The sequence below is a fragment of the Panulirus ornatus genome, chromosome 27 (genome assembly GCF_036320965.1).
Source record: "Panulirus ornatus isolate Po-2019 chromosome 27, ASM3632096v1, whole genome shotgun sequence".
NCBI lineage: Eukaryota > Metazoa > Arthropoda > Malacostraca > Decapoda > Palinuridae > Panulirus > Panulirus ornatus.
The window spans coordinates 18,056,308-18,074,398 of NC_092250.1; the positions used below are offsets into that span (position 1 = coordinate 18,056,308).

Consider the following 18,091-nt stretch of genomic DNA (forward strand, 5'->3'; position numbering starts at 1 on the left):
TGTTTGAATTAAAGATAAGCTAACAAAGAAAATAACAGTAGGATTTAATTCTGGTGTACACTCTGTTTAAAAGGGATAAGTGAAACAAAGTAGGGGGTGGTGTCTTATTTAAAGATAATTTAAATACCTTTGTAAAACTTTTGTGGCCAGTAAGAATGTCACCTTTTTTAGAGAAATTAAAGATAAACTATCTAAGAAAACAATACGATTAGCTTATAGTCCCCCAGAACACACACATACCAGAGGTAAATGAAAGATTCTGTGATCATTAACAGAAATTTGCAATGAACAAGATTCTATCATAGTAGGAGAGTTTAACATACTGGTATCTAAATAGGAAGAATCTCTTTCCAGTAGTCTATCCCAGATGCTTCACATGCACTGGTTCAGTCCATTGACAGCACATCGACCCCAGTATACCACAACCTTCCAATTCACTCTATTCCTTGCATGCCCATCACCCTCCTGTATGTTCAGGACCTGATCGCTCAAAATCTTTTTCACCTCATCCTTCCACCTCCAGTTGGGTCTCCCACTTCTTGTTCCCTCCACCTCTGACACATAAATCCTCTTTGTCAGTCTTTCCTTGCTCATTTTTCATGTCAGTTAAAGAAAATTCTGTCATACTGGAGAGTTAAAAGAGGTCTCTCTCTGTACATGGTCAAAAGGTTAATAAGTACTGAATATTGTTTTTACAGTTATCAGGTACAGCAATTAAAACTTGCAGAACTTTCATGAATAAAAGTTTTTTCACAGTCTTACATAACAGGAATGTAAAGCAGCTCATTAGGCTGAATGTCATACACTGCTGATACATGCAATGGCTAAAATGAGAATGCAGATTGTCAAGCATTAACCCTACATGTGATGGCTAGAATAGAAAAAAAAGACAAAATAGAAAAATACAGATATAATATCAAACCTCATTCTTGCACATGAAGGCTAATTTACCATAAGGGATGTAAAACATTATTAATACATATGATGGATAAAGTAGTATGTAGATTTCAAACATTATCCTTCATTGCTGAATTACCATGAATTGGCTAATTTGACCATCAGAAAGATAGAAGACAAAGCATACTTATCCTTAGAATTAGGGAAAAAATAATACTACTCATGTATTGCCTGCATGTTGTAGAAGGTTACTAAAAGGGTCAAGAGTAGGGGACTGGAAATGTTCCCTTCCCCTAATACTTTCCAAAAGTAAGAACAGAGGAAAAAGCCAAATGAGTATCTTTTATCCTCTAAGTCTCAGTCATCTATTCAGGACACTACCTCCTTCATGTGGGAAACACCAAACACACACACGTTAGCCATTTTCTGCTGTAACTATTGTATAATCCCTATGCTAAGGTAATGCAGAGGATTGTAACTTAAGGGATTTTACTATGTTAATGATAAAGAAGAATGCAATGTGGGGAAAATGGAAATCATGCTGCCCACAATCCATTCAAAGTTTTGAATTCTATGTAAGTGAAACTACCATGTGTAAAGGTACTGTACACTAAACTTAAGGAAACAAGACTCTAGAAGTGTGCACTTTAATTCTAGAATATTTTTTTCATACCAACCTTCCTTATCTAAAAGAAAAAAAAACACTAAAACATTTCAAATGCATCCAAGTTCATTTTGATTATTCAATCGTTTTGTCTTTTAATTGCTGCTGGCCTTCATTTTACCAAATTCTGCACTCAAAATTTTCATAACATCTGCATGTTTAAGATTTTGGCCAGACTTCTTCACTGACCCATAGTTCTCTTTTACAAACATAGCAAATACTCCTGGTGTCCTTGGAGTCTTCGGAGGAACCTGAGTAAGAGTATTCAGACTACTTTTTTCAGAACCTCTGCCATTCCCTATTTCTCTTCTTCCTCCTTGTTTTGGATTAAGAACCAGCTCAAACTTCCCATGGCAATAGCCACAAACTTTTCTCTCTGTGTCCAGGCTTTTAGAGTGACGCCCAATGCTGAGGAAAATACAAAAATAACAATTAGTTTAAGTACACTACCACCAGCAAAATCATTGCAACATAGAGTGTTTGTTTCAAGTAAAAATTCCCATTCTCTTATTGTATCAAAGCATGAAATGTATCATTCCTATATAAACTAAGACAATTGCATAGTAATGAGTACAACCTTGAAAAGGCTCCATTAATAATCTAGATGCTAGCATTCTCCTAGATTTGTGAAAGAAAAGTATCTAAAGTCATCATCCTTACGTATCACACTATCCCTTAGTGTACTACTAAGATACTTATCACATACAACAGGATCATCCATTTTTATACTTCAATTGTCTCATACAGCAGCACACAGAAAAAAAGATGACATATTCTTCAATTCTTAGACATACAGTACTGAAATCTTGGAGACACTGTAAACACTTTCACTCTAATAGTCATTTCACTTAGTTTTGTGCTCTCTGAATAAACCTGGTAGTAAAAATCAATATTGAGGGAAACAAGTAAAATGCGAGTTTCAAAAGTATCTGAAGATTTCAATGCTCAGTCTCAGTCACTCTGGCCACTGTGAAGTCTTGACAGCCATTCAGCTCAGGAAAGAGCAATCAGTGTTGTGATAGTCTGTAGTCTGGTAATTTTTTTCTTTTAAAGCTACCAAAACTGACAAGATGCAACAGCAAAGTTTATCCACAGTTCTGTCATGCTGATACATAGAAAAAGAATTAAATCAAAACTAATTCATGAGCTGTGAAGGTGCAATGTTAAAAAAAAAAAGAGCAAAGGGGTAAGAGTCAGAGGTGATGGGGGAAGGCTACTATTAACTTCAATGAGTCTCAATTAGAATGTTTACAAACCCAAATGACCAGTTAAACAATCTTCATTTCCATCTAGTACTACTTTGATTCAAATTACTATTAATTAAATTTTATGCATAAAGCTCAACCACATGTACAAAAGCCAACAGCCATGAGCCAAGAAAACTTTTATTCCTTACCCTAAATCAAAGGAGATGACCTCAATTCAATTTTCTACATGATTAAGTCTGACTTAAAAGAATTTGTCAGCAGCTGAATAAGAATCATAAAATGATATGCCTTTAGATGGATGAGTGGAAAGTAAATGGCATCTGTCCAGTTTATAGTAAGATACAGCTTTGAAAACTTGGCCCTGACTGTAATGAAGTGGAACACAAAATTAAGGCTCTTCTAAAACTGTCCATAGAGACCAAGAAATAAATAGGTTGTGATGCAAATGAACTGTGCTGAAAAACACTTAATCTTCCGAAACTTTAGACTTGACAGATGAGTAACCCTTTAAGGAACTATAAATGTTTTTGAGGAATATCGTGCAGCCAGAGCTGTTTACCCTATTAACAATGCTACTTACTGAGTTATGCAGGAGCAAGGAAATTAAATACCTTTTTCTTGGACTCACCTCAGTCAAATTGGTAAGGAAGTTTCATTCACATAGGAAGAAATTTGACATTTCAGTTTCAGACCTTATCATTTTTTGAGCTATGCAGTCTCTGAAATCTACCTAACTGAAGGTTTTCTGCTTTTCTTCTTAAGGTGAATTATTACTGACCTAAGACGACATATCCAGAAACTATATATCCCTGGAACTATTCTTACCTGTATGAGCAATGGGTACACCTGTATGTATACTTGCAGCTGATCTCATATGAGTGGCATCTACTAATGGGTGGAAGTTCTGGAAAAGTATGTATGGCTTTTGCTGCCCTGAGTGGTAAAACAATGAAACTCATTAGACTCACTATCTCAGTGGTAAAAGAATACAACTATTTAGACCTAAAGGTTCATACATGTTATCTCAGTGTTATAACAATAAAAACTAATTCTACCCAAATACTATCTTGGGCATAAAGACATAGCTGTGTAGACCCAAATCAATTTATGCTGGCATAGTATCAATTCAGTAAAACAATAAAACTCATCAGACCAAAAACATGATATATATACATTCTAAACTGTCAAATTTTCCTTAAAAGTATACCTTCCTTACAATTCCCTCTGCACTACCTATTAAGTCCTACACAATGCATCACCTGTATGTCTTATAATACTATGACTTTCTATGTACATCCAAGGCTTTTTCGATCAGACTACAGCATAAAGATCAGATTCTGTACATGAGGTGTGATCAAAAAGTTCTACAATGTAGTCTGTATTTCTTAGGATACAACACTTTTACATATGACATTTTTACAAGCATTTACCTTCAAAGTAATCTGCCTCTCATAATATGCAAGCATCCCAATGTTTCTGTCACTTTTGGAAGCAGTGCTGGAAGTCTTCAATTGTGAACTGCTGAAGTTCCACTCTCACAGTATTATGGATGGTTAGATTATCATCAAATCTTCTACCATTCAGCTTCATTTTGATTTTTGGAAACAAAAAAAAAATCACATAGGGTGAGGTCAGGTATTGAATACAGAGGATGTGGTACAACAGGAAAGTTTTTCTAGTCAAAAATTCTTGAATGGAGACAGCAGTGTGTGACGGAGAGTTGTCAAGGTGCAAAAACCATTGACCATTTTCAAACAGGCAGTGGCAGTTTCTCCTAACTTATCCCTCAGCTGAATCAGAACCTCTTTATAAAAGGCCTGATTTATCTTCTTCACTTACACATCAATGCAGTACACTAGCTCCACAGTGCCAACTGTAATAAACAATCTTAAATTTTTTATCACACCTCATATTCCTTAAAGTAATATCCCCCAACTGCGTTCCTTTCTGAAAGTGTATATGATCTCAGAAGTTGGCCATGTAATGGCACAGTTGCCTATGGCATATTTTGCATGCCTGGAAAGGGTAGTGGAATATGAGATTATAAGAAGATAGCTAACAACATAAATGCAAGACTTACTGAGAAAGGGTAGTGGAATATGAGAGGGTTATATGAAGATAGCTAACAATGTAAATGCAAGACTTACTGAGAAAGGGTAGTGGAATATGAGGTTATATGAAGATAGCTAACAACATAAATGCAAGACTTACTGAGAAAGGGTAGTGAAATATGAGGTTATATGAAGATAGCTAACAACATTAATGCAAGACTTACTGAGAAAGGGTAGTGGAATATGAGAAGGTTATATGAAGATAGCTAACAACATAAATGCAAGACTTACTAAGAGAGGGGAACTAAGATTTGTTGGAAATATGTGAGGTAAGGTGATTGGTAGTGGTACTGCACAAAAAAATAACTGTTACCTACCATGCTTTCCAGAGTGGTCCATGGCCAGCCTTATACCCAGAGATGATCCAAGCAGCAGCATGACACAGCTCATGTATGAGGGTGTCTCGCATTCTTTCAGGAGTATCAATTACCTGTCGAGCAAAACCATAACAATATCCATTTAAGCCTAAAATTTTAGGGCAGTCACAGCAGTTTTTCACATACCTGAAGAAATTTTTGCACATTTCAAAGAAAGACAGCTGTGAATACATCAGAACACTGTTTAAAGCCCATATGTTGATGAGAGGTGGTGGAAGCAGTGGTTTGAGTGTCACTAGTGGAAGTGTTAGTATAGTATGTTCTATGGATGTGAGTATTGTGACACACTTATTTCATAACCATACGTCCTACATGCTTGTTATGGATGTGGCAACTAGCCTCATATGAGACCAATAATGCCTAACAGGATGAATGATTGATAAGATCACAAGCTCAATATTTCCCTCAGATATGTCACTGCCATAGACTGAAATACACTAAGATGATCAAGTTCGTATTTGATCAGCGGACAACTTCCTCTTATCGTAAGCCCAAAGAAAAGGAACATTCCAGTAATGATATAAGTAAAGATGCCTTAAATTTAAGATAAATTCAAGAGGAATTAAATATTATGTACCTCTGAACTGAGAAAAAGTAAGATTGCTGCCCTAAAGAATGTCACCAGCAAAATTAAGTTCAGCAATAGAAAAATGTTAAAGGAAGCAGCAAAATCAGGAACAGAGGAAAAACTAATCAGAAGGGTTGAAGAGAAGACTCAAGGAAGAACGCTTTGAAATTGATGATGAAATGGAGAATAAGAAAGAAAGTTTCTCTTTGAGATGAGTGAGACTATGTCTGAAGATGATGATAAGGATAAAACCGAGGATGATGCACCTAAAATACCTATGAGAAAGTGAACAGCTCAAGGTCACGTGATACTGTCAAGTTCAAGTGATACTGTCCTCTGTGTGAAATATAATTCTACTGATAATAGACTTGAGGTTTGCCTCATGAAGGTAAAAAGGCACATAAAATGATAAAAACTATAGAATGATTAAGAAATTTCCCTCATGCCAGGCAACTCGGTTAATATAACCATAGGGTCTTGACGATAAAAGAATTCTACCCACCTATCTCCTTGTCACAGAAGGCATGAGAATTCAGGAGGCTGTAACCCACCATATTTCATTACAGTACTTTATGTGCAAAGGGATAAGGGAAGGAGCTAAGCAAGAATTCTCCCTTTTAGTTTCAGTCATGTCTTCCTGATACTACCTTGATGGTGTAGGAAACAGCAAACAAGCATGAAAAAATACTTCACTTTCCCATCCCACAGAGTTCCCTCAGTGTGTAGGTAACCAATCATGTCCACTGGGTGTAATAAAAGGTCAAAAAGTTGATGATATGGTGTGTATGTCTGTGTAGGGCAAAAGAAAGATGACTTAAGGGTAAATATTTAGTGTCTCTACCAAAGAATTTGTATCTTGGATATGAGGTGTCCTGTCATACTGTATGGTGAATTGGTGTTCATCAAATTGGAGAGAGGTGGTATGTAAAACACACATACAAAAGAAAAAAATTATAACTTAGACATGCCTGGTCAGTGGAGTTTCATATGTGTATACATCTGAAGTGAATTTTAAGACTGGTTTGGGAAGACAGTTGTTTAATGCTTATTATTATGATGAGTATATATTTTGTCAATATTGTGTTTGTTGGGAAGGGAGGGGATCTGCAATTATAGATTGTTGATGTGTGAAGTAAGGGTAAGATTTTCATTTCCATAAGGTGGCTGCTTATGCAGTGTTTTGGGTAGGAGGGGCCTGGTGCTATTACAAAGAACTGAATCAACCATAATGAATCAAAATTGTATTATAAGTACTAATGTTTAGTTGTAAAGGTGTTGGACTTCTGTGGTTTTTAGGCTGATGGTGATTATTCTAAGTACTTTGTTTTGTAGCTTGCAGATTAAATTAAACTGCTTTTGACAAAGTGAATGACATGTTGATGAAACTTAGTTTAAGTGGATTAATTGTTTGTAAAGGATACTAAAGGATTCTTTTTCCTTTTCAAAACTGGTGCAATAAGTATCCTGAGTGCCCTGAAGGCATTAAATCTGTATATGGCCTTTGTTAATGTTTGTGGTATTGGGAGTGAGTGTTGTGTATGGATGAAGTTCAGCATGAATGGTCAACCAAGATTATGGGATGATGCAAGGGGTGTGATTGTTTTGTGGATAATTTTTGAGCACTGTTTCACAAGTAGTTTTGTGAACTCTTTGGATAAGAGATGTTAGAGTGGATTAGAAGCACTTCATGTAGGGTGGTGTAGGAGGTGCAGCTTTTATAATAATTTGCCAGACTTGGGTGATTTTCTACCATATTGTGGAAGGCGTGCCATTTTGCTGTATATGTTTTAGTAATTATCGATTTGTACTGCATGGAGAAGGAGGTGTACACTTGGAGTCCCATCTCTTGAACATTCTCAATTATCATATAACCTTTTGAATTTATGTAAGCTGTCTGTATTAATCATGTCTTCAGTCATTCTGTTCCATTCATCCATCACTCTTATATCATAAAATTACTTCTTTACATCCTTTTTAACAAGTCTCTTACTTAATTTCATGTTGCATCTTCTGGTTGCTCTATCCCTACATCCACTGTCTACGTTGTCAATCTCTTTCAAATACTTAAAAGTTGTGAATAGGTCACCCCTCTTCTTTCCTCCAAGCTGGGTAAATTTAAAGCCTCCAGCCTTTCCCTGTAACTTAGCTCTTTTTATTCTGGTGAAACTTTTTTTCCCATCCCCTGGACCTTCTCTATTAAGTCTTTGTGCTTCTTTAAGTGTGGTGACAAAACCTGAGAAGCATATCCTAGTTTTGGCCTTATGAAGGACCTTATGTAGGATATGAACAGCTTGCCCAGCAGGCAATGATTAGGTTGGTGGTGTTGTTAAGAGTTTGAATTTGTTCCATGATATCTATTTATGGTGAGTTGGTCTGTCTGAGCATGTTTCTTTTTTAATGAGGTCTGCACCTTTTAGAAGATTGGGATATACTACTTCCTATGTCCTTGTGGTAAATGCATTTTGCTAGCTTGGTCATTGCCTTTGGTAAAACATAAGATGGCATGGTCTAGGAATGGAAGGTTATCTAAAAGGAAGATATATATATTTCTAAGGACCAATCAATGCTTATTTCATTATTTTCCCACCCAAACCTGATTCTTATTAACTATCCCACCTAATGCTAAGAAAACATTTGACTTCAAGAGCATCTTCTTTAAGCGCTGAGGACACCTATCATTGTCTATACTTCACCACCTTATGATGACTTATTATGGTCTATACCTCACCACCTCATTTACTTTTTTCTATTTTGTACCATGCACATTCTTAATCATCTGTTGAGACCTTTCCAAACTTCACCAACAGCAAGTTTATATAGCCATTCAACTGTTCTCTCATACAACACTAACGTATGATCCTTATGCCAGTATATAAAATGTCTTTCAGTCATAAAATTACTGTAGGTAGTACAACTCAAACTAAAAAGCAACTTTTGTTAAATTTGCTTACCTTAGTAGAAAGTTCAATCCGTGCTCCTCTTCCATTTGGTTTTGATCGATCTACCTGATAGTAACAAAAGCCTGCTGTTTTTGTCATTCTTGCATTCCATTTAATACTCATCTGCGGAGGAAGTTTATTTTCAAAGACATGAGTATTGTAGTATTTGTATAACTTCTCTGAAAGTTGCTCCTTTAGTCTTTTAAAGTTCTTTACATAAGAAAAGGCCTCTGGGTGACATCGACCGACATGAACATTTGTAGACAGAGATGCCAGGAATGATAAACTTTGTGTAACACTGATTCCTGGACTTAAGTCAAACTTTCTTGAAACTTGTCTACAATACCCCTCAGTCTTAGGGATAGTTTTATTATGGCCCTTTACTCTCGGGGTAACAAAAGACTGAGCAGGTTCATGTAACTTCTTTTTAACTGCAACAGAGGGAAATACCTCTTCAGATTCTGAATCAGAAGAAATGGTAATAACTGGAGAATCACGCCATGATGAAGAGCCTGTACTACTTTTAATATTGTTTTTTGGATCTTTAAAAGTCTTTTTTCGTCTAAGATCTGAAGTACTACCACATGCTCTGGAATCCAGCTTGTACCCTGGCATGATTAGCTGAGGAGTCTGAGATGGAAGAAGCTTCCTGACTGAATTATTCTGTTGTTTTTCATTTTGCTTAATTTGCCGTTTTACCTTCTTGATATAAACCTCAAAACTATCATCATCAGAATCATCTCCAGTTTCACTTGGAGGACAGTATGATTCATCAATTTGAGCATTACCCTTTCTCATGTGCATATTAGGTAAATCATCATTATCATCTTCTTCAGATGTAGTCTCCCTTACCTGTGGATGAAGACTGTCTTCCTCTTTCTCCTCCTCCTCATCACTTTCAAAACACAGTCTTCTTTGAGTCTTTTCCTTTACCCTTCCGATTGGTTGTCCTGTATTATGAATTTTGTAGTTTACTGTATCCTCAACACTTTGCTTTCCCATTACTGAACCCCTATTTTCACTAGTGACATTTTTTAGGACAGAACTCTCATTTTTTCTCCACTCAGAACTGTATACCTTGTCCAATTCCTCTTGAATTTGTCTTAAATCTAAGACATCTTTACTTGCACCATCACTGGCATGTAAATTTTCTGTATGTCTGAGAAGAGCAGAAGAGGTTGTCTGCTTACCTAATGTACGAGCATGCTCATTTGCATGCGCTTCATTTTCTGGCAAAGAAGCATCCATGGAAGATGATGAACTCATGATCTTATCTTTATCATCATCATCATTGCAATCATGAGATCCAGAATCAGATATAATTCTATTAAGCCTTGGATTTCGTAAGGTGTCACAATCAGAATCACTAGCAAGGCTTTTCCTCAGTGTGCTGGGTGATGTGGCATCTCTGCCAATAGTAAAAATTGTTTTCTCTGATGTCTTGGATTTGCCTAATTCATCAGACAGTCTAAGATGGAGTGATTCTTCTTGAGATCTGTCACTTGATTTGTCAGCATTATCAGATTTAAGTGAGTTTCTTGTTCTTTTCATGTCCTCAGACCTTTGGAGGTCGAAAGACATTTCATAGGATTTTTCGCTTAAATCATTGGTGCAATAACGTTTGGTTGAGTTTAATGATCTTTTCGAATCAGAGTCTTGCTTTAAATGTGATTTAAAAATTCTGCCACTGACATCATCTGATTCTTCAGAACTTGATTCAACAACCCTACATGAATTGTATTTCTTTATTTTCAAATAACTTTCTGAGTAACTGCTGTCAGAAGAACTACTGGAGCTACTGTGCAGACTTCTTGGAGAATTTTTGGCTTTACTAACAGAATAAGACATTTTCTTTGATTTTTTAATATCTCTCCATAATCTATGGTCAGAGATCTTGGATGGCCCATTATGTTTGCTGTAACCTGGAGCCTTTGGTTGACTTGGAGATTCACTGATGCCAGAGCTGTCATTTCTCTGAAGAAAGCTGGAACCAAAAGAGCTATCTTTAAAAGGACTTGAAATGATCCATTTTGCTACTGTAGGACTTTTTGCATTTTCTGGCATTACAACTCTGGGCTTCTCTGGTGTTCCTGCAGTGACTGCCTTATATTCTTCACAATCAGCATCATAGTCAAGATCATTATTAGCATTACAATCAAGGTCATAAACCAGCCTTGCTTCTTCAGTACATTCCTTGACTGCTGAATGAACAACTTTTTTTTCTGAATCTGAAGAAACTAAGCCAACTGGATTTGCTTCAGTGCTTCCTTCTGGTTTCAGAAGTTGATGTCTGGTTGGAGCAAAGCTGCTTACTATACTTACATCCTCACTTGTCACCGAAGTAAGCAGTTCTTGTGACCCAACTCCAGCTTGTGGTTGAGATGTGGCATGATTTTCACCTACTCTTTCTTTTCTGTAGTTGCTATTGTCCCCCTCCTGATTCCCCAGTCTGATAACACCAGCATCATCTTTATTTTCATTCAAAGCTCTGACAACTTGAGAACTCTCGTCATCAGAACTTTCTGAAATTACAATTAGCTGATGAACTTTCTTGCAACTTTTCCTATGCAAGTAATCTGGAGACATGACTGGTGTCGGGTTTATAAATTCTGAACTTGAAACTTCGTTCTGTTCTGTCAGTGTTGAAATATCTGAAAAAACTTGAGGAAAAGGAACATGAACCTGACAAGGAACATGTTCTATCATTGTACTATTGATGACTATTTTCTCATGAGCTTTTGCTTGATATTTTTGCATATCAGCACTGCAAGTGATAATGGTTTCATCAAAATCGAAATTTTTGGCTATTTTTGGCATTTTGAGCATTTCCATTTTACTCCCCTTTATAATATTTTGGAGACCTTTCTGCCTTCTGACAGTTTCCACATATTTTCGAAATCCAACCAAAGCACTATCTTTTTTAGTTGAAGTTGAATGATGAGTTTCATTTTGACTCTCACAAGTGTAATATAACTGAGGAGTACAAACATCTTGTTTTTTTTTCAATTTTGGAACTGGTTGTCCCTTTTCTTTACCATGAAAAAATTCAATAAAACTACCATCTTCAATGTCTGTAAAAATGCTTCCTCTTCTACTAGATTCTTCTGTGGAATTTCTTTGATTATGTACTCTGTCTGAAACTGTATTATCACATATCACTACAGATTCTACAGTAGCCTTTGAACCCTCTAAATGTTGAGATTCATGTACATCAACAACATCTGTAAGATCACTTGAACAGTGTTCATATATAGTTTTGAAACCTAATAGGCCATTCTTGGAACGCTGACTGAGAATTCTACTATAATTTGAAGCATCCAAAATTTCACCATCCTCCCTTTGAAAATCTGAAACCTGCTTTTCTTCTTGGAGGGGCTTGAGAGTTTTGAGAGAGAGTTTATTTGTACCTGCAATGAAATGAATATATATTTACATGAGAAGTTGAACTCCAGCTACTGTCAGAAATGTCACTTCACACATTTTCAGTACATACATGCATAAAGAAATTTCCCAAAACATTTTTGTTTCCATATAAGTATGAAAAAATACCCACATTCACTCACATCCATTCTCTAGTTTTTATGTGCAAAGCACAGAAACATATACATATACATCGTACTTGATTGCTGTTTCTCAAGTAGTGAGGCAGTGCTAGGAACAAATGAAGAATGGCCTCCTTTGTTCACATCCACCCTCTAGCTCTTGTGTAAAATACACTGTACCCCAGGCCTTCTTTCTACATACAAGCCCTCAGTCCTTTTGTGTGTTTTCCTCTGACTTTCTGATGCCCAGGTTCAACTCACTGACAGCATATCATCCCCTGCATACCACATCACTCCAATTCACTCTATCCTATACATGCCTCACACCCTCCTGCAGGTTTAGGCCCCAATTTCTTAAAGCGTCTTTCACCCCATCCCTCCACCTACTGCTCAGTCTACCTATTCTCACTGCTCTGTCCACAAACAAAATGTGTATCCTCTTGGTCAGCTTCTCCTCACTCATCTTCTTATAACCAAATTGTTTTGGCACATCCTCTTTAGTTCTCTCATAAATACTCTTCTTACTTCCTAATCTCTTTCTTACCCTATCATTTCTTACTTAATCAACCTTCCTCACACCACATATTGTCCTCAAACTTTTTGTTTCTAACACATCTGCCTTCTTCCTTACTTTTTTGTCTAGGGCCTATGCTTTATATCCAACACAACACTGCTGGGACTACTACACCGTAAACAAACTCATCTTAGCCCTCACAGACAGTGACCTCTCTTATTAAACACTCTTTAATGTGCCCAGAACATTAGCTCCATCCACTACCATATCCACTCCCAGATAACTAAAGCATTCCATTTCCTCTAAATTCTCTTCATTCATATTCATACTTCAACCAACTTGTCTCTATCCCCTGCTAAACTTAATAACCTTACTTTTATTCACATTAACTCTCAACTTCCCCCTTTCACACACTTTCCCAGTCAGAAACCAGCTTCTGTAGTTTCTCACTAGATTCTGCTATCAGTGTGATGTTATCAGTAAACAGCAACAGGCCCCACCTTACCCCCAACAAACTGCAGACCTGCCTCTCTATCCAAGACCCTTCATATTCACTTCCAGCACAACACTAATCATAAACAGGTTAAACATCTCTGGTGACATCACAAAACCCTGCTGCAGATCCACCTTCACCCAGAATCACTTACCTTCCTCTCTTCCTCCTTGCACACAAGCCTTCCTTTCTTGATAGAAACTCCTCAATGGTAGTAACTTCCTTCCAACACCGTACAGTATATTTGTAACAACTTGCATATATATAAATGCCTTATACAAATCCCTCTCTTTCTTTAAGCATCTCTGTTACAAATTCTTCAAAGCAAAATCTTGTTCACTCATCCTCTGATGAAGACACAAGAGTCCTCACCAGTCTGATGCTTTGTGCATGCCACCACCCTTTCAGTCACCACTTTTTGATACAGTTTATAAGGAATACTTAACAATCTTACACCTCTGTAATTAAAACATTTATTTTTGTCTCCCTTACATTTATATAATGACAATACAAATACTTGAATACTCAGGTATCTAACATTGAGCCATACAAAAATAAGAATCCTAACTGATCAATAACAACCTTATCCCTTTTGTGAGATATTCAACTGCAATCCCAACCCCTCCAGCCATTTTGCCACATTTCATCTTATATAAGATGTTCACAACCTCTTCTTTTTTCATCTAACCACCTACCATAAATCTTCTGATTTGCATGGCTGCACAACCCAAACATGCAACATTTGCCATCCAAACTTATAACACAGTCACCTAGCCTTCAGACTATTCATCACCTCTCCTTTGCCTGTGACCACTTCCCATCTGCTTCCCTAACTGATGCTGCCAGTCTGCTTGTTCTGCTTCCATTATTCACCTCATTCAAAAACATTTTTTTATTGTCTATGACATTTGCCTATATTCCCTCAACATGACTCATTCACCCTATTTTTTGAGCCCCTGTACCTTCCTCTTGACATCCTGCTACTTTCTCTTGTATATCACCGTGTCATTAGCATTACTTCCCTGCTTGTAACATCTATACATTTTTCTTTTTTTTTTTTCACTTACAACTTAACGTCCTCATCCCAACACTTCACTTGCAAAAATAAGCCCTGCTTCCCTAAATACCTCCCATTCTTCATCCACTCCCCAATTTTTGTTAACTCGCACCTGCTATTCCTCACTTACGTCTGGTATCTCTTACAGAAGCCTCCTTTCCAAACTCACTCAGTTTCACCATCCTCATCCCATTCATATCATTTCCTATTTTCCTCAAGCCTCTGCAAACCTTCACACTAACCACCACCAAGAAGTGATAAGACATCCAACCAACTGCCCTTCTCTGCACATTTACATGCAAGTCTCTCTTTAGCTTGCCTATCAATTGGGATATAATCCAGTAATGTCCACTTACCAATGACTCTACTCATCCATTTATACTTATGTCTTTCCTTTTCTTTCATACTTGATTGCTGTTTCTCGCATCAACAAGGTAGCACCAGGAACAGGTGGAGAAAAGGCCTCAATCACTCACATTCATTCTCATGTGTAATGCACCAAAACCACGGCCCCTATCCACAACCTGGGCCTACAGACCTTTCCCTGGTTTCCCCTGGCTGCTTCATGTGCCCTAGTTCAGTCCACTGACCACGTCATCCCATATACGTATATCCCTCTTTTAAACCAGGTGTTCCCAATCACCAGTCATTTTGCAGCACAAAATTCCATAAGCTTTTCACCATTTCCATACATAATGGGTATCCAATGGCCCCTAATTACATGCTCATCACATCATCTATTCTTGCATTCAAATCTAATGAAATAAACCTTCATTTGTTTACAAATATTGGAAAAAATGGTGCAAATATGGATGTATCTGTGAGATGGTTTTAAAGGACACAAATCACCAAAGAAACAAAAACAAAATACATCACTTAAAATGCCTGAATCATCCTCTGAGATTAACAGTTGTAGAGGTAGTCCTCTCAACAAAACATGTAAATGGAAGTTGATCTATCCTTTGCTTTCAAAAAACAAAAGAAGACAAATACCATATACAGTACAGTTTTAATGTGTCTTTTCATGAATATTCTTGATTTTGGCCACCTTTACTGCTTACATTAAACAGAGTGCTTTGATGATACACATGAAAACTTTCCTTAATGTCTTAATGGTTTTGTTAATAATATTTCATCAGATAGGCTGGCATCACATTGTCCTGTGCCATAAAACTGTGCCAAGACAAATGACAAATTACCCACCCTAACTGCAAAATGTGGCCTAGTCAGAAGTTTCTATAGGTTCCATAATTTTTCATTAACTCACGTTGGGAATGACATATGTGGTGTCTTCTGGATGATCCATGGGGACTCATACCAAACGGGGTAAGAGGCAAGTCAGCAATATCCAGAGAAAGACGTGTAGTGTTGACACTCCCCTGTTGTGTCCCCATATCATAGTCTGGAAATCAAAATACTTTGTTCCTAAAAAAAAAACAAAGTTATTAATGCAATAAAACGAAAATACAGAAATCAATATCCCAGAATGCAGGTACTTCTAAAACATGGCATCCCTTACCAATGACATTTTCAGACAGGCTATGAACTACGTTTCATTTACAATTCAACCCCTACATCATTTAATATTCTGTGTGATAATTCAGTTTCTTCATTTGAGTCAAGGTGATGATGACTCAATAGCATCTGAACAATCCTCATGTTTTATCATTTCAAATCATCTGGCAATGAAGTAGAAACCTACGTGTAAAGATCTTCCCAGCAAAATTTCTATGACATTGATCTAAGTGATATGGGAGTTTGTATATCAAAAGAACACAGTTGGTGCCACAAAAACAGTACCATTGCTGACAAAGGGTGGGAAAGCTTGTCCTTGGCATGTCTTCCACACAAGTTACAGAGAAGCTGAGGATTAATAATTGGAAACTGACGAATGGCTGAATGCTCCTCATCATCCAAGCCCTGTCATTCCTTGTCTAATTATTTCTAACATGCTGACTTATATAATCATCAGGAATCATCAAATACTGTACACTTGCTATTCTAAATATCGGTAAATAGCAAAACATTCCAGTATAAACGGGTGCTACCAAGACCTGAGGACAATGGTTAAAGGGAGCAATTCGTTCTCCCCTGTATTTCTTGCAACACGTGTGCATATTTAATAAGAATGCTCTTCTAATGTTATCCACTAAGTTGACAAGTCGGCAAATGATTCATGAGGAAAAAAAATTTGTACTTACGGAGGAATTTATCCCCTACATATTTAAAAGGTCTCGCCATTGCACCTTACTCCCTAAAAAGTTTCTCTCTAGTAGTATCTAACGCAAATAACGAATATTTACACTTACTTTTACCTTAATATTCACTAAGAATTCAATATGAACTTTCAGAGGGAGTTACACTTCCAAAGAAATGAGAGGCTGAACACGTAACAGCTTGTCACCTTCCCGCTTGGGTTTAAATCTTGACACTGGTCGCGGGGTCATCACAAGTACCTTGTTTACGTAAAAGTTTACTCCTCATTATTTACTTGTTCCTCGTAATATACATCAGAATAGCTTTAGGTAATGTTTATTTCATTCGCTTTATTTTTTACAGGCGTAATCTATCATTAGATAGATGACAAAGTAAGAGATAATGAAACTTTCTAACAGAAAATGAAGGTAAGTTCGATCAAGCAGTCCAATTAAGATTCTGAATTCTTATACTCTGAGCGCACCGCATCGTGCAGCTCCCATGTCTTAATATAATTTCCCAAAGAGCTCTGGTTTGTCCATATTTATCCTTCCACGTTGTATGAATTATGGTATCAGTATGATAACTGGAACTAGGGCTTTGAGTGGAGAGCATCTTAAAAATTTGCAATGGAGTAGAGGTATGGGTTCTCCAAGCTGAAACTAAGGTAATGGTAAGGAGGGGAGAAAGGTATGGTTTAATATACGATGTTACAAAGCAATGGAGATTCGTGATGTGCAGTGGAGAAGTCTTAAAAGACATTACAGCCAGCCAACGTTTTACAAGGCATTCAAGAGCACGAAACAAGTACAGCAGCATATGAAAATGGGAACAAAAAAGTTTTGAAAAGAATATTGTGAATAAGGCAGGTTAAAAATCAAAACTTCTCCGTAAATTCATAAGGAGTCAGTTATCACTGAAGGAACAGTTAATCAGGGTAAGGAATTCAGAAGGGAAAATTTCAAAGGATGATGTAAGATTATGTGAGGACAAGTTCAGAAGTGTTTTCAGTGGAAGACACTATACCACCACAACCAGTGAGAGAATGTGGAGATATTTTAGTAGACACATCAAATGGTATGGAATCAGCTTTGTCATTCTTTCAGAATATGTTTGCAGTTGATGCAAAGGTTATGAGGGAAGTGAAAAGCGAGGAGGATTGTATCGTCCCTAACTCATCGCCAGAATCTCATATGAGGAGAGTAGTGAAAGAGGCATAATATATTCTGGCAAATATCAGAATGGCTTTCAGGTATATGGATAAAGTATGGATAAAGTAATTTTTAACAAGGTATTCATATCCTACGTAAGGCGAAAACTAGAACATGGTTCTCTCTCAGGTATGTTCACGGTACCTAGAGAAGCCTATAGAACTCTTAGAGTATGTCCAGAGTAGGGCAACAAAGATGGTTCCAGAGTGAGAAAGAGAAGCTACAGGGAAAGGATGGAAGCTTTAGATTGACCCATCTTGGAAAAGAGAAGAATGAAGGGTGACCTGGTCCCAGCCACCCCCCCCCCTTTTTAA

The 18,091-nt window shown here is 37.0% G+C and overlaps 1 protein-coding gene across 6 annotated transcripts; it reads right to left on the minus strand.

Moving 5' to 3' along the window:
• Positions 1 to 95: 95 nt before the first annotated feature.
• Positions 96 to 16,829, minus strand: LOC139757625 (uncharacterized). Of its 6 annotated transcripts, XR_011714688.1 has the most exons (7): positions 16,680 to 16,829; positions 15,638 to 15,772; positions 8,777 to 12,171; positions 5,198 to 5,310; positions 4,200 to 4,353; positions 3,595 to 3,702; positions 1,942 to 1,969 (listed from the first exon to the last, which is right to left on the minus strand). XR_011714688.1 is itself a non-coding variant. In XM_071678279.1 (6 exons), exons 2-6 carry the CDS (start codon positions 15,762 to 15,764, stop codon positions 1,657 to 1,659), a joined length of 4,056 nt encoding a protein of 1,351 aa, XP_071534380.1. In that variant the 5' UTR covers positions 15,765 to 15,772; positions 16,680 to 16,829; the 3' UTR covers positions 96 to 1,656. The 6 variants fall into 6 exon arrangements, 5 of the variants coding, with proteins under 5 accessions (XP_071534380.1, XP_071534382.1, XP_071534381.1 ...); XM_071678279.1 differs by lacking the exon at positions 4,200 to 4,353 and having other exon boundaries at positions 96 to 1,969; XM_071678281.1 differs by lacking the exon at positions 4,200 to 4,353 and having other exon boundaries at positions 96 to 1,969; positions 16,686 to 16,817.
• Positions 16,830 to 18,091: the final 1,262 nt, after the last annotated feature.

Coding starts and splice junctions, on each gene's coding strand:
- LOC139757625 (XM_071678279.1), bottom strand. CDS start 15,764: ATGGGGACACAACAGGGGAGTGTCAACACTACACGTCTTTCTCTGGAT. Junction 3,703..5,197: donor GGACCACTCTGGAAAGCATG/GTAGGTAACAGT, acceptor TTTACCACTCAG/GGCAGCAAAAGCCATACATA. Junction 1,970..3,594: donor TGTACCCATTGCTCATACAG/GTAAGAATAGTT, acceptor TATTTTCCTCAG/CATTGGGCGTCACTCTAAAA.